The following is a 16357-nucleotide window of genomic DNA, read 5'->3' on the forward strand; positions in this document are numbered from 1 at the left end:
TTGGTTAGGTTAGTTAGATATGAAATAGCCTCCCAAATAAAACATATTACTATGTACTATATGAAGGAGTATATATTTTGATTTTAAATATAAAAGTTTCTTATATTTTAAAGCCAAGGGATATAGAGAAGTCTTAATTATTAAATGGCATACCTCTGTTACATACTGAAAGGGTCTATTATAAAATGGATAGTGGCTATTTGACTAAAGAAGCATGAATATAAAGTAATGAAACTTACTTTTTTTCTCCCTATAAGCAGCTAGAACTCAGAACTTTATATATATTCCAAGTTGTTGGTTAGAAATATTTTTAGAACTCTTCTTTAGATTTTTTTTTTTTTTTTTTTAAACAAAGACAGTTTTGAGTTTTGCTCTTGTCGCCCAGGCTGGAGTGCAATGGCACAATCTTGGTGCACTGAAACGTCTACTTCCTGGGTTCAAGTGATTCTCCTGCCTCAGCTTCCTGAGCAGCTGGAATTACAGGTGTCTGCCACCATACCCAGCTAATTTTTGTATTTTTAGTAGAGATGGGGTTTCACCATGTTGGCCAGGCTAGTCTTGAACTCCTGACCTCAAGTGATACGCCCACCTCGGCCTCCCAAAGTGCTGGGATTACAGGTGTGAACCACCACACCCAGCCCAGAATTGTTATCAGGGCCAAACAAGAAGGCTAACATAACATTGTAGATCCATAGCCTTCCAGATACAAAGCAGTAGTTTGGTAAACCTATGTTAGTAATTGAATTTGGTTCCAGAAAGATTTCTGATCATTTACAAATCAACTGTACCATCAAAGAATAATGGTATGCCAGAAAGCATTATGCCACAGGATCTGAGAGCAATTCCAAAAGTCTTTCAAAAATATTTGAAAAGACAGGCAGCATTAGAATAATTAGGTAGCCTCCTAAGGTGACAGATTTGAATGTATCATCATTAAATATGTAATTTTAGATTTGTTTGTTTAAGAAAAAGCTATCACATTACCGTATAGTAATTTGTCGTATAGTTATAAGTGATATGAAGTAATTACACTATTTGGCAGAAATGATGGGAGAGCCATTTAAATTACTGAATCCAAAAGCATCTGTAGGTTTAAGCACTGATAATAATAACATATTAACATTTATACAGCATCTACTATGCACAAGATGCTATTCTAAGCACTTTTTATCTATACATATTAATTTAATCCTCACAAAAATCCTTTGAGGTATTTCTCCCATTTTGTATATGAAGAGACTGGTATACATACTTTGCCCTTAGCTTAGTAATTGGCAAAGTTGGGATTTAAACCCAGTCTAGCTCCAAGATCTATACTCTTAACTGCTATGCTAGCTTCTCACTGACAATACCACAGGTAGAATGGGTAATGTTTGGATGCAGCATTCAGTATTTTTCATGAGTTGATGACTAATGCCCTATACATAAGAATTTTACCTAAGTGGTGACTAATAGCCTACACATAAGAATTTTACCTAAATATTTTAAATGTTGACAATGCAAAGGTGACAGTACGATTGAAAACAGATGTCATGTGGAAAAAAGCTATTGCCAATACTAAAGGGAAAGTTTTTTTTAAATGTTAAAGATAGTATGTTAACCTCTAGAAACTCTTGATTTCATGTTTCAATACTCCTTTACTTTGGTGAATTGTTAGGATTCTCAAATTTATTCTGTCTTGAATCTGCTTTCTGTGTTTCAAAAAGGCCTTTTCATTTTGTCTAAAAGTAATGAAGAAAGTACGGGATATGAATATTAGGCTCTCAGAAATTTAAAGGCAGCAGAAAGCAGCAGAGAGGAAAAATTAGAGTTTTATTTTGTGATCCTTAAAGCCCAAACTGAGAATGATCATTATGTAAGAATTAATTTCTTCTTGTAGGAAGACACTACTGTTGGCTCGACAGCTTAAAGACCGAGCTGTAGAAGCACAGTCTTGTTACAGTCTTGGAAATACATATACTTTGCTTCAAGACTATGAAAAGGCCATTGATTATCATCTGAAGCACTTAGCAATTGCTCAAGAGCTGAATGATAGGTATGTTTTACATCTTTTGACCGTAACTAAGGTAAAATATAGATGCATTATTGAATCCCTAGAGTTTTTCCTTTGTTTCTTTTCCTGTGTTTACCTTAAAATCCCTTTTAAGGAATTTTCTTTTTCAGTGATATCCTCTGTATATCATTGTATGAAGGGCTAGTCTGTGATAGAGGATTAGTCTGTGATAGAGGACTGTCTGCGATAGAGAATTAGTCTGCGATAGAGGATTAGTCTGTGATAGAGGATTAGTCTGGTTCCATATGCCCTTGACCCAAGATCAGTGACTAGGTCCCAAACTCAGTTACCTCTTCAGAAGTCTTCCTGGAGAAACCCCGTCTTTACAAAAAGTACAAAAATTAGCCAGGCGTGGTAGGGCACGCCTGTAATCCCAGCTACTTGGGAGGCTGAGGCAGGAGAATCGCTTGAACCCAGGAGGTGGAGGTTGCAGTGAGCCGAGATCACGCCACTGTACTCCAGCCTGGCGACAGAGTGAGACTGTATCTCAAAAAAAAGTCTTCCTAACTATGTAAGTGTAACCCCGTATCTACTAAAAATGCAAAAATTAGCCACGTGTGGGGAGGGGGCATGCCTGTAATCCCAGCTACTCAGGAGGCTGAGGCAGGAGGATCACTTGAACCCAGGAGGTGGAGGTTGCAGTGATCTGAGATCACGCCACTGTACTCCAGCCTGGCAACAGAGCGAGACTGCATCTCAAAAAAAAAAAAAAGTCTTCCTAACTACATAAGTGTGGGAATTGTGGTAAACTTAGAGATAATGCCCAGTGTGAAGGGGGCAACTACTACCCAACTCCAAATAATTGTTGCCAGGCAGGAATGAAAATCCATTGTGTCCACATCTTCCTGTTTTTTAAAGAAAAGCTGGAAGTGCTGAGTTTTATATGAAATCTGCTTTTTAAATGTTAGTGGCTAATTCAGTTGTTTTGTTTTACTGTATTAAAAAAACAGTATTTGCCAGCATTTAGTCTGTGATATTTGCTTTAGAAAATCGATTTTTTTTTTTTTACCTCAGTATGAAAGAGAACTTTTCGATGCAGTTGTTCAAAATGAAGTATGCTACCTCAAGAGGTAGTGAGTTCTGTCTCCCTGCTGCTCAGACACACACTGAATAATTACCTGGTAGGGCTGTTATAGAAGGAAAATGGGGTAGTGGACCAGAATACCTATCCTTGAGATTTATTACTTTATACTGTATTTTCATATTTTAAAAGAATGTTTTCTATGTTGTAATACTTGACTATGAGTTTAGTATCATGTGGGTATTATTTTTTTTAATCTGGGTATTCTAATATGTCTATAATATCACGATAGTATGTTCTTTATATGAAAGACCAAATCAATCCAAACCTTTCTTTATACCTTTAGTTCCTGCTAGATAGCTTTTATTCTATACATAGGACCTCTTTTCAAATAACTGCGTGTTCGCTTTGAATAATGTTTTAGAATTGGTGAAGGAAGAGCATGTTGGAGCTTAGGAAATGCATACACAGCACTAGGAAATCATGATCAAGCAATGCATTTTGCTGAAAAGCACTTGGAAATTTCAAGAGAGGTATGAAACAAAAAAATGCTGTCTGTGCTGTTGTAATTTACAAATTAGAGGTTGGGGGAGGGAACCCTGTTATTTCTCTAGATTGATCATGTGGCTGAATAATAAATTTGATTATATATCATTCTCTTGTCATAAGAACCCCACAAAGCATTTTGAGGTACAGATCACAGTTATGTTTGTATTGTCTTTGATGTAGGAAGACAAGAAAGTAAGGCTGGGCATGGGTAAGTGGAAGGAGAGTACTAAAATATGCTCCTACTCTACCCGCATCTCTACATGGAGAAGTAGCATGGTATTGAAGGAAAAGCATGATTCTTAGAATTAAGGACTGCTTCCTCTTGTAGTTCTGCCACTTACTGGCTATTTGAGCTTGGAAACCTTTTCTGAGCCTCAATTTCTCTCATCTGCAAAATGGGAATAATATCTACCTTGCAAAGTGTTATAATGATCAGAGCTAATGTATATTAAAAGTGCCTAGCAAAATGTCTGGTGCTAGCTTAATAAACATTACTATTATACTATGGGAATAAAATATTCTAAGGAAATTTGATTCATATACCAAGTTAATGTGTCCAGGATAATCTACCTTATTACTTAGTATGATCCCAGAGAGCAAGAGCAATCTAATGTTTAGAGAACTAAAGAATTAAAAGAATACAATTAGCTGTCCTATTACGATATTTTAGAACTTGCTTTTTCTTTCTGTATTCTTTAAGACAACTATTAATGGAAAAAAATTTTCAGTCATTCATAGTCTCATAATTCTAATAAAACTATTTTCATTCTTCCAGTTTTAGGTTCACTACATTTACAAATAATCTTCACCATTCTTTGTCTTTAAATACTACTCTAAAATATAAATGTTTGTGTTGTAGGTTGGGGATAAAAGTGGTGAACTAACAGCACGACTGAATCTCTCAGACCTTCAAATGGTTCTTGGTCTGAGCTACAGCACAAATAACTCCATAATGTCTGAAAATACTGAAATTGATAGCAGTTTGAATGGTAAGTAATAGGACTTTTAAAACCCAATTTTTAAATCCTCAATATTTACATTAAAGTTATTTATCACAAATTTGGCATATTCAGAGAGAATATATAACATAGGAAGTTCAACTTATTACACTCTTTTTGCTGTACACAGCTCTGTAAATATATATAATTATATATAATATATAATTTATAAATGTAAAACAGTATTTTATAGTTTTTATGAATTTAGGAATGGTGATGGTATTGTTCTTTTCTTTTGTAAAAATACATTTAAATTCTCTAAGCTCATTCAAAAATTTATAAATGTGAAGGTGCCAAAATTTTTAAATGTTATTGTTTATCCTTTTTGTCTCATATAGTTTTACATATTTGATTTCTGTTTAGCTCTTTTTCCCCCATTTCATTTCCAAGGTGAATTTTCTTAGGACTTTCTTTTTTAAATTCAGAAAATCTAAGATACTCTTTTTATTTTTCTTTCTTGCTTTTTTTTTTGTTGTTTTTTGGTTTTTGGTGGCAAAACCTATTTTTAGGAAACCTTCCTTAGGTGCCGATTTGTTTGACATTTCTATAGCGAGGAAACTTGCTATAATGTCTCTTTTTGAGTGAAAAAAAAAATGCTTTTAAAGAAATAAAAGGGATAAGATTAGGATCACATTTTTAAATTTCATCAGTATGTGATTCTGTATGAGATCATTTTCCTAAGCTTGAGAGATTCTCAGTCTTAAAAAAACTGACAAAAAAAAAACTGACAAATATTTTGAATCTGAAAGTCAGTGATAAATCTACCTTTTTCCAATCTTTTTTTTAAACTCATGAAAAAGGAAAAGAAATTAGTGGCTAGTCATCTGATTTAGACTTTCAAATAACATTTAGTGAAAAGTCTGAAGTGTGAGCCGTATAATAATTTGTGACTGCGTGCTTTGTGGTTGAATGATGTGCTAAAACTAGTTTTTCTGGGTTGAACTTTCTTTTTTTTTTTTTTTTTTTTGGAGACAGAGTCTCGCTCTGTCACCCAGGCTGGAGTGCAGTGGCCGGATCTCAGCTCACTGCAAGCTCCGCCTCCCGGGTTCACGCCATTCACCTGCCTCAGCCTCCTGAGTAGCTGGGACTACAGGCGCCCGCCACCTCGCCCGGCTAGTTTTTTTGTATTTTTTAGTAGAGGCGGGGTTTCACCGTGTTAGCCAGGATGGTCTCGATCTCCTGACCTCGTGATCCGCCTGTCTCGGCCTCCCAAAGTGCTGGGATTACAGGCTTGAGCCACCGCGCCTGGCCCTGTGTTGAACTTTCAAACAGATTATGCCATAAGAGCTCTCATCTTTAAAAAGCAAAAGCAAACAGTTGCTTGTCTTCATGGACCCTATAGACTGTTCCTTTGTTCCATTTTATAACAAAACCTGAAAAGACACCACTGATGTTCATTGTCTTTACTTCCTTGCCTCCCTTTCTCTCTTTAACCCATTCCCGCTGGGCTTTACCCTCACCATGACTCTGAAACCACCTTTCAAGGTTACCACAAACCTCCATTTTACCAAATATATCGTTCAGGTTTCACATGTCAGCTTACTTGATTTTTCTCAGCAGTATCTATAGCCAATCATTCCCTTCTGAGAATACTTTCTTCATTCAGCCTCCAGGATTACTGTACTTTTCTGGTTTGCCACTCTCGTCTTTATTCTCTTCTCTCCTCTTCTTCATCTTTCTGTCCTTTACATTTGCACTGCTCAGGGTTCAGTTCTTGGATCTCTTCCTACCTTCTTTCTCTCCCTATTTTCCATCTGTCTCTCCTTCCTTCTTACTGCTTTTACCCTTTTTCCTTCTATTCTGTGCTTTAAGTCAGTGCTTCCAGTAGAATTTTCTGTGATGATAAAAACGTTTTATATCTGCCATCCAATATAAAAGCCACTAGCTATATGTGGCTGTTGATCACTTGAAATGTGGCTACTACAAGAGGGGGTGAATTTTTAATATTACTTAACTTTGCTTAATTAAAATGTAGAGAGCCGCATGTGGCTACTGGCTATTGGACAGTACAGCTCTAGATAATCTCATCTGGTTACTTGGCTTTTATATTGTCTATATACTGATTATTTTCAGATTTATATTTCTAGCCAAAATTTCCCTCATGAGTTTGAGACTCATTTGTTTAACGTTTTCCATTGTCATGCCATATCTAATTGGCATCTAAAACTTAGCATGTCTAAAATGTTTTCTCCTAAACATGTTCTTCCTGTACCCCACCCTGTCTCAGGAAATAGTATCACCATTCACTCAAGTAATCAGGCCAAAAAACTAGGGGTCATACTTGTTCACTTTCTACTTTATTTATTTATTTATTTATTTATTTATTTTATTTATTTATTTTTTTAAAGACAGGCTCTCACTCTGTTGCCTGAGCTGGTCTCGAACTCTTGTCCTCAAGAGATCTTCCCACTTCAGCTTCTCAGTTAGCTGGCCTTGTTCCCTTTCTTTCACTCACTTCTACATCAAACCTATCAGAAACCCTGCCTTCAAAATGTATCCCTAATCTCTCCTACAGTTTACTCTGCAATGATCTTAGTATAAGCTACCAACAGCTCCCAGCAGAGTTCTAGCCTACCAATAATTTATCTTACTTCAATTCTGCATCTCTCACACTTGCTTTTCCTCATAGGAGCCAGAGTGCTTTTTTTTTTTTTTAATTAAAAAAAAATTTTGGCCAGGCACAGTGGCTCACGCCTGTAATCCCCAACACTTCAGGAGGCTGAGGCAGGTGGATCACCTGAGGCCAGGAGTTCGAGACCAGCCTGGCCGACATGGCAAAACCCCATCTCTACTAAAAATACAAAAATTAGCTGGGCGTGGTGGCGCAGACCTGTAGTCCCAGCTACTCAGGAGGCTGAGGCAGGAGAATCACTTGAACCTGGGAGGCGGGTTTTGAGATGGAATCTCGCTCTGTCACCCAGGCTGGAGTGCAGTGACGGAACTGTAGGTACCATCTCCTAGGTTCAAGTGATCCTCCCACCTCAGCCTCTCAAAGCGCTGGGATTACAGGCATGAACCATCATGCCTGACCTCAGAGTGCTCCTTTAGAACATATGTCGTTCCTCTGTTCAAAACCCTCCAGTTAGTTCCCATCACACCTAGAACTGAATCCTCAGTCCTCACCATGGTTGAAAGGCCCTACGTAATCTGAACCTGCCTGTTTCTTCAGCCTCTTTTCCTACCATTCCACCTCTTGCTCACTCTGGCTCTATGAAGACAGGTGTTTTTTGGTCTCTCTTGTTCATTGCTATATCCCCAGTGTGAGGAGAAAGGATTTGTAAGAAAACTTGTCTATTTCTGGTGTTGGCTCAAGGTAGAAAAAAGGAGCCTTCGCTAAAATCCTGAATTCATGAATTCATAAGCCTCCCTGTATACTGGTTTGGAATTTGATTTATACCATCTGCACAGTCTAAGAAACCCTAATCCATTAAAGCACTTTTGGGTTAGAGGTGTTCCTAGAGACTTAGCAGAAGTAAGACCAAATAGTTTCTGGGGGAAAGGCATTCTTGATTCCAGGTCATACGGGTTTGACAACAAAAAAATTACCAAATACATAAAGAAACAAGCCAAGATAGTAAGGAAACAAACAACAAAATTAGGTTATCAAGATCTTCAGATGTTAGAATTATCAGATATAGAAAATAAAATGACTATGGTTAAAAGTTTACAGAAATAACAAGGAAGTGAAACAAGAGAATAACAAAAATGTTAGGTAGACTGGAAAAAAAAAAAACCTAATATTTATTGAGTGCTTATGATATACCAGGCAGTGATTTAAGTGCTTTACATGTTTTAACTCATTTAATTGTAACAATTCTAGTAGTTAAGTTTCTGTTATCCTTAATTTACAGATGGGGAAATGGAGGCAAGAGAGGTTAGATAAATTTCCCAGGGTTACCTGCATAGTAAGTGGTAGAGATGGGAGTTAAACTTAGTTAGTCACTCTGGCTCCAGAATCCGTCTTATGTGATAGTTATGTCTTAATGTGATGTTAACACACCTGAATAATTGATAAAAATCAGTCAGGAGTCAGACATCAGTAATAGAGATTTGACCAACACAGTTAATAGGCTTCTTCTAATGCAATATTTTGCGAACTGTGTCTGACCCATTCATGAGTTATAAAATGAGTTGCAGTTACCATTAAAAATACACATATAGGGCTGGGCGCAGTGGCTCATGTGTGTAATCCTAGCACTTTGGGAAGCCGAGGCAGGCGGATCATGAGGTCAGGAGAGCGAGACCATCCTAGCTAACACGGTGAAACCCCATCTCCACTAAAAATACAAAAATTTAGCCGGGTGTGGTGGTGGGCACCTGTAGTCGCAGCTGCTTGGGAGGCTGAGGCAGGAGAATGGTGTGAACCCGGGAGGCGGAGCTTGCAGTGAGCCAAGATTGCACCACTGCACTCCAAACTGGGCAACAGAGCAAGACTCTGTCTCAAAAAAAAAAAAAAAAAAAATTCATACAGGAGGCTGGGCACGGTGGCTCATGCCTGTAATCCCAGCACTTTGGGAAGGCCAAGGCAGGCGGATCATGGGGTCAGGAGATGGAGACCATCCTGGCTAACAGGGTGAAACCCCGTCTCTATTAAAAAATACAAAAAATTAGCCGGGCTTGGTGGCGGGCACCTGTAGTCCCAGCTACTCGGGAGGCTGAGGCAGGAGAATGGTGTGAACCTGCGGGGGCGAAGCTTGCAGTGAGCCGAGATAGCACCACTGCACTCCAGCCTGGGCGACAGAGCGCGACTCCGTCTCAAAAAGAAAAAACTTGCTGTGAGCCGAGATTGCACTACTGCACTCCAGCCTGGGTGACAGAGTGAGACACCATCTCAAAAAAAATAATTAAAAAAAAAAAACACATACAGGAGCCGGGGCAGTGGCTCATGCCTGTAATCCCAGCTCTTGGGAGGATCACTTCAGCCCGGGAGTTTGAGACCAGCCTGGGCACACAGGGAGACCGCCATCTCTCCAAAAAACATTTTTTAATTAGCCATGCATGGTGGCATGAGCCTGCGATCCCAGCTACTTGGGAAGCTGAGGTGGGAGCATCACTTGAGCCCAGGAAGTCAAAGCTGCAGTAAGCCATGATCATGCCGTTGCACTCCAGCCTGGGCAACAGAGAAAAACCAAAAAACTACACACATGTGTATGTGTGTATATAAAACTGTTGTGTGAAGATTTTGTTGTATGTTTGTGTATGTTCTACGTATATATGTGTATTTTTTAATATGGGGTTACACCTTAAAAGTGAAAACCACTGATTTAATGGAAATATATTGACCTAACTGGTCAATTTCCATTATTTTTAAGTATTCATGAAATATTTACAGAAAACTGACAATAAAGCAAATCTCAACAAATTTAAAAGGATTTGTATCACATCTGTATCACACATGCCCTGAGCACAGTGCATTTAATTTAGAAATTAATAAGATAATGTATAAAACATTCAACTGAAAACTTAACACACTTCTCAGTAACTTACAGGTTGAAAAAGAAATCTTAAAGTTAGAAAGTAACTTAGGACTGAATTATAAAAATAGTTTCAATTTTGTGGCACGCAACTTACATTGGTACTTAGAGCAAAATTTATGTTGTATTTAGAAAGGAAAAAGGCAGTGGCTCATGCCTGTAATCTTAACACTTTGGGAGGCCCAGGCGGGCGGATCACAAGTTCAAGAGATCGAGACTATCCTGGCCAACATGGTGAAACCCTGTCTCTACTAAAAATACAAAAATTAGCTGGGCATGGTGGCAGGTGCCTGTATTCCCAGCTACTCAGAAGACTGACTCAGGAGAATTGCTTGAACCCAGCAGGCGGAGGTTGCAGTGAGCCGAGATCACACCACTGCACTCCAGCCTGGCAACAGAGCAAGACTCTGTCTCCCCAAAAAAAAGGAAAAAGGCTGAAAGTGAGCTAAATATCTAAAAAAAAAAAAAGAAAGAAAGAAAGAAAGAAAAAACTGAAAGAAGGCAAAAATTTAAAAAGAGCAGAATTTAATAAAATTAAAGATTCAATAGAGATGGTTTTTTTAAAGTCAAAATTTGGTTCCAAATTGTTTAAATTTTGACTAATTAAGTCTACAGCAAGACTGTTCAAAAAGAAAAGGGGACATAATAAATATGCAGAGATTAAAAAGAGATTCTGAGTAACATTGTGACAAAATATTTGAAAATCTAGGAGAAATGGGCAATTTCTGGAAAAACAAGTTACCAAAACTGATCCAATGGTAAAATGTAATGTGAATGGTTTGCTAATGGCTAAAATTATACAGAAATTAGATCAGTAATTTAAAATCTTCCCACTAGGAAAATACCTGGCTCAGATTATTTTACAAGTGAGGTAAACCAGCCACTTAAGAAAACTAATTACAATACCTTACACAAAAATTGTATAGGCAACTGAGTAAGTAGAAATACTTTTATCAGTCTGAGAACCATAACCTTGATATCCAAACTAGATAAGAAACAATACAAGAAAAGTAAATTACAGGCCAGCCTTACTCATGAACATAAGATATAAAAATCTTTACAAAATATTAGCAAAGCAAATCTAGCAATGTATTTAAAAACAGGGAGCAGGGCACAGTGGCTCACCCCTGTAATCCCAGTACTTTGGGAGGCTGAGGCAGGTGGATGACAAGGTTAGGAGTTTGAGACCAGCCTGACCAACATGGTGAAACCCTGTGTCTACTGAAAAATGCAAAAATTAGCAGGCCACAGTGGTACACGCCTATAGTCCCAGCTACTCAGGAGGCTGAGGCAGGAGGATCACTTGAACCCGGGAGGTGGAGGTTGCAGTGAGCCGAGATAGCGCCACTGCACTCCAGCCTGGGCCACAGAGAGAGACTCTGTCTCAAAAAAAATTCAAGTGGATTCAACATTAGAAAATCAATTAATGTAATTCACCAATGAACATAGGAAAGAGAAAATCACCCAAATATCCAAATCTGTTAAATATATTTCATTTAATAGTACTATTAAATGAAAATGTTCCATTTATAAGACACAGTAGCAGATTGGAGAAAGAATAAAATGCAACTACACACTACTTGCAAGAGAAATATATAAGGATATAATAAGCCTGAAAGTAAAAGAATAGATGATTCGCTATGCAAAAACTAACCAAAAGACAGCCAGTATAGCTATGTTAATAGCAGATAAAATATACTTTAAGGCAAAGGGTCTTACTAGAAATGAAGAAGGTCGGCTGAGTGTGGTAAGTCACGCCTGTAATCCCAGCACTTTGGGAGGCTGAGGCCAGTGGATCACTTGAGATTAGGAGTTCGAGACCAGCCTGGCCAACATGGTGAGACCCCCGTCTCTACTAAAAATACAAACATTAGCTGGGGGTGGTGGCAGGGCCCTGTAATCCCAGCTACTCAGGAGGCTGAGGCAGGAGAATCTCTTGAACCCAGGAGGTGGAGGTTGCAGGAGCCGAGATCACACCACTGCACTCTAGCCTGGGCAACGCAGCGAGACTCCATCTCAGACGGGCGGATCACGAGGTCAGGAGATCGAGACCATCCTGGCCGACACGGTGAAACCCCGCCTCTACTAGAAAATACAGAAAAAAACTAGCTGGGCGAGGTGGCGGGCGCCTGTACTCCCAGCTACTCGGGAGGCTGAGGCAGGAGAATGGTGTGAACCCGGGAGGCGGAGCTTGCAGTGAGCTGAGATCCGGCTACTGCACTCCAGCCTGGGCGGCACAGCGAGACTCCGTCTCAAAAAAAAAAAAAAACAAAAAAACAAAAACAAAAACAAAAAACAAAGTAAATGAAGGTCACTTTACAGTGGTGCTTAACAGTGATTAACAGTTCAATTCACCAGGAAGATACATGCATTAAATGCGTCTGGGCTTAGTAGGCCTTTATAACAAGGCCTTAATGTACATAAAGCAAAATTAAAGAAATGGGAATATCTACAGTTATAATGGGAAATTTTAACACATCTCTCTCAGTAATTGATGGATGATAAATCATACTCAAGTGGGAAGACAATTTTTTTTCCCCCCAAGACAGGCTCTTACTCTGTCACCAGGCAGGAGCACAGTGGAGCCATCTCAGCTTACTGCAGCCTCTACCTCCCAGGCTCAAGCAATCTGCCCACCTCAGCCTCTTGAGTAGCTGGAATTATAGGCACACGCCACCACGTCTGGCTGATTTTTATATTTTTTGGCAGAGATGGGGTTTTCCCATGTTGCCCAGGCTAGTCTCGAACTTATGAGTTCAAGGGATCTGCCCACCTCAGTCTCCCAAAGTGCTAGGATTACAGGCATGCACCACCATGCCCGGCTGACAAAATTTTATAAAAGATTTCAGTTCTTCTCAGATTGATAAAAATTAAGTGCACTGCCAAACACATCACAATTATTTTATGGAACTTCATGAAGTTATTCACAAGTTTATATGAAACAAAAAAGTTCTGAGAAATACCAAAACATTCCTAAGAACATGAAAAGTGCTTTCTTTACAGATATAAGTAATAAGACAGTGTGCTGTTGGCATAAAGACAAACAAATAGACCAGTGGAATCAAGTAGCCTATATTCCTTGGATATATGGAAAATAATCTCACATAAAAATGAATTATTGATGGATTAAGGATTTAAATGTGAAAGACAGATTTAGAGCAGTAATAGTGATGATGCAGGAGAGGTGCAGTGGCTCACCCCTATAATCCCAGCACTTTGGGAGGTTGAGGAGGATCGCTTGCATCCAGCAGTCAAGACCAGCCTGGACAATATAGGACCCTTGTCTGTATCAAAAAAAAAAAAAAGTTGGAAATGGTGTTGCATGCCTATAGTCCCAGCTACTTGGTAGGCTCAGGTGGGAAGATTGCTTGAGCCCAAGAGGTCAAAGCTGCAGTGAGCCATGATTGCACCACTGCACTCTAGCCTGGGCAATAGAGCAAGACCCCTTCTCAAAAAAAGAGATGGGGGCTGGCCAGGGATGGTGGCTCACGCAAGTAATACCAACACTTTGGGAGTCCGAGGTGGGCAGATCACTTGAGGTCATGAGTTCCAGACCAGCCTGGTCAACATGGTGAAACCCTGTCTCTATTTAAAAAATAGGGGTGGAGGGCACGGGGGGGCAAAAGTGACGAACAGTACACAAATAGCCCATAAATAGAAGATACTTAACTTCATCTCATCAGCAAAAATCACAGTGGAGTACTATTAGAAACTTATGAGGTAAACAAAAATTACTACCAGTATTAAAATGATGCAGGGTAATGGAAACTCTTATATGGATTATATGAAATAGTTTCATATAAAACTATTATATGAAACTGTGTGGATATGGTATTGATGGGATAGAAATTGGTGCACCCTGAAGTACAATCCAGCAACATTCTGGTGAAGTTAAAGATGCACCAACTGTATGATTCAGCTGTTCCACTCCTGTTCTGCTCCCAGTTATATACTCCTGATAACCACCAAACTGGAAGAAATGCTTGTTCATGTACACTGAGAGACATTTCCAAGAATATCTGTAGTGTGCTTATCATAGCAAAAAATTGGAAGCAACCCAAATATCTATCACTAGTAAAATGGATAATTTCCTAGTCCACTCTACAGTCTGTTATTTTTGAGACGGTGTGGATAGTATAAACCAGTTATTATAAAAAGCCCTTGCCAAAAATGGCAATGAAAATGAATTAAGGTATACATAGCAACTTGGATGAATCTCACAAATATAAGGTTTCTCAAAGCTGGTTGCAGAATACATACAGTATGATACCATTTATAAGTGTTTCAAAACCCACACATGCTGTATTGCTAAGAAATACATGCATTTGTAATGAAAATGCATAAAAGCACAGGGAAGACAAGATAAATTATGAGGGGAGTTATACAAGGGGAGTTTAATGTGTTTGTAATGTTTCATTTTTTAAGCTGGGTATTAGGTATTTCTTATGCCTTTTAAAATATTGCCTAATATTTTAAAAGATTAAATGGATATGGAAATTCTCTATATTTAATAACTTTACTGAAAAAATTTAAGGCCTTGTTTACTTGTTTTCTGACTGGCAGTAAGTCTGTCATCTAATGAGATCTTAAAATGGAAAGGGATGACCTAGAAAGGAATAACAGCGTGGTAGTGGGGATGCTATTTTGATTCTTTTCACACAATTGAAGGCCTACAGCCTTTTCCTTATGTTGTTATAAGGAATAAACCGCTCTACAGTTTGTTATTTTTGAAACTGTATGGATAGTATAAAACCAGTTATTATAAAATGCCTTTTTCAAATTAAGGGGTAATGTTAGTTTACAACCAAAATGTAACTTCCTTACATCAAAGCATTTTAGAGGGGAATGTATATTCTATTTTTGTGTAGCTGGTATGGAAAATCATTATTCTTAGAAGAATACATATTTGTACAGGTTTTCTCCTTCCATATGGGTTTGTGTATCAGATTTTAGAACTGAATAATGTAATGATGCTGAACTTGTACTCTTAAGGGCTCCCTGGTTTATTTGAATTAATTTTTTTTAAACAAAGGTGTACGCCCCAAGTTGGGACGCCGGCACAGTATGGAAAATATGGAACTTATGAAGTTAACACCAGAAAAGGTGGGTGACAGGTTTTATATTTTAAATTTCATGAACTATTATAAAATGTTTTAGTAACTTTTCATTTAATGAAATAATTTAAATAAGGCTTGCCCTATATAGATATCACTTGAAAAGTTGCCTGTAAAAAAAAAATCAGAAAAAGTATAGTGCAAAAAGAATGCGTATAGTGTGCTGCCATCTGTTTAAGAAAAATACATGCATATATTTCCTTTGTAGATTCCTAAAACATTTCTGGAATAAGATGTAAGAAACGGGCTAACAATGATTTCTTCTGGGAAGAGGACTGAGTGGGTTAGGCTAGAAATACTTTATATACCAGTTTGAACTATTTGAATCATTTACCAAGTAAATGTATTACTTTTTTTTTTAATTAGATCAGGAAGATCAAAAGGACAACCTTTTTTTCCCAACTACATAGCAACTTTATTGCCAAGATAAATGAAATTTATGATCAAAAGGAGAGTTGTTTTTCTAGCTGCATTCTTGAAAAGCTTTTTTTTTTTTTTTAAACAAGTACTTTGTGTTGAAGATACATCTTCCTTAGGCTTTTTCTTGGGGGAGAGGGGTGCGTAGTAAAAGGGAAGGGACTTCATAATTAGAAACAGGTTATTGAAGAACACATCAAGACTGCTTTCTTCCATTTCCTTTGAACTGAATATTACATTGTCAAAATAGGCTCTCGGCCGGGCGCGGTGGCTCGCGCCTGTACTCCCAGCACTTTGGGAGGCCGAGGTGGGTGGATCATGAGGTCAGGAGATCGAGACCATCCTGGCCAACACGGTGAAACCCTGTCTTTACTAAAAATGCAAACATTAGCTGGGTGTGGTGGTGCACTCCTGTAGTCCCAGCTACTCGGGAGGCTGAGGCAGAAGAATCGCTTGAACCAGGGAGGCAGAGGTTTCTGTGAGCTGAGATCGCACCACTGCACTCCAGCCTGGCCACAGAGTGAGACTTGTCTCAAAAAAAAAAAAAAAAAAAAAGGCTCTCATTCTTTTATGTTTATTTTTTTTTTCTTTTCTTTTCTTTTTTTTTTTTTTTTCCGTGATGGAGTCTTGCTGAGACTGGGACTATGGGTGTACATCATCATGCCTGGCTAAGTTTTTTCAGAGACAGAGTCTCGCACTGTGTTGTTTAAACTGGTCTTAAACTCCTGGCC

General features: G+C 38.4%; 1 protein-coding gene across 3 annotated transcripts in view; it reads left to right on the plus strand.

The window, feature by feature from the left end:
* GPSM2 (G protein signaling modulator 2) overlaps positions 1-16357 on the plus strand; it is a 55525-nt gene that overhangs the window by 23323 nt on the left and 15845 nt on the right. For all 3 annotated transcript variants that reach the window (XM_025384724.1, XM_025384731.1, XM_025384713.1), the window contains 4 exons: positions 1880-2035; positions 3499-3607; positions 4483-4612; positions 15128-15198. In XM_025384724.1, the coding sequence (XP_025240509.1) occupies positions 1880-2035; positions 3499-3607; positions 4483-4612; positions 15128-15198 (466 nt within the window). The remainder of the gene's footprint in view (positions 1-1879; positions 2036-3498; positions 3608-4482; positions 4613-15127; positions 15199-16357) is intronic.

This window comes from Theropithecus gelada, chromosome 1, assembly GCF_003255815.1.
Source record: "Theropithecus gelada isolate Dixy chromosome 1, Tgel_1.0, whole genome shotgun sequence".
In the NCBI taxonomy this organism is placed as follows: domain Eukaryota; kingdom Metazoa; phylum Chordata; class Mammalia; order Primates; family Cercopithecidae; genus Theropithecus; species Theropithecus gelada.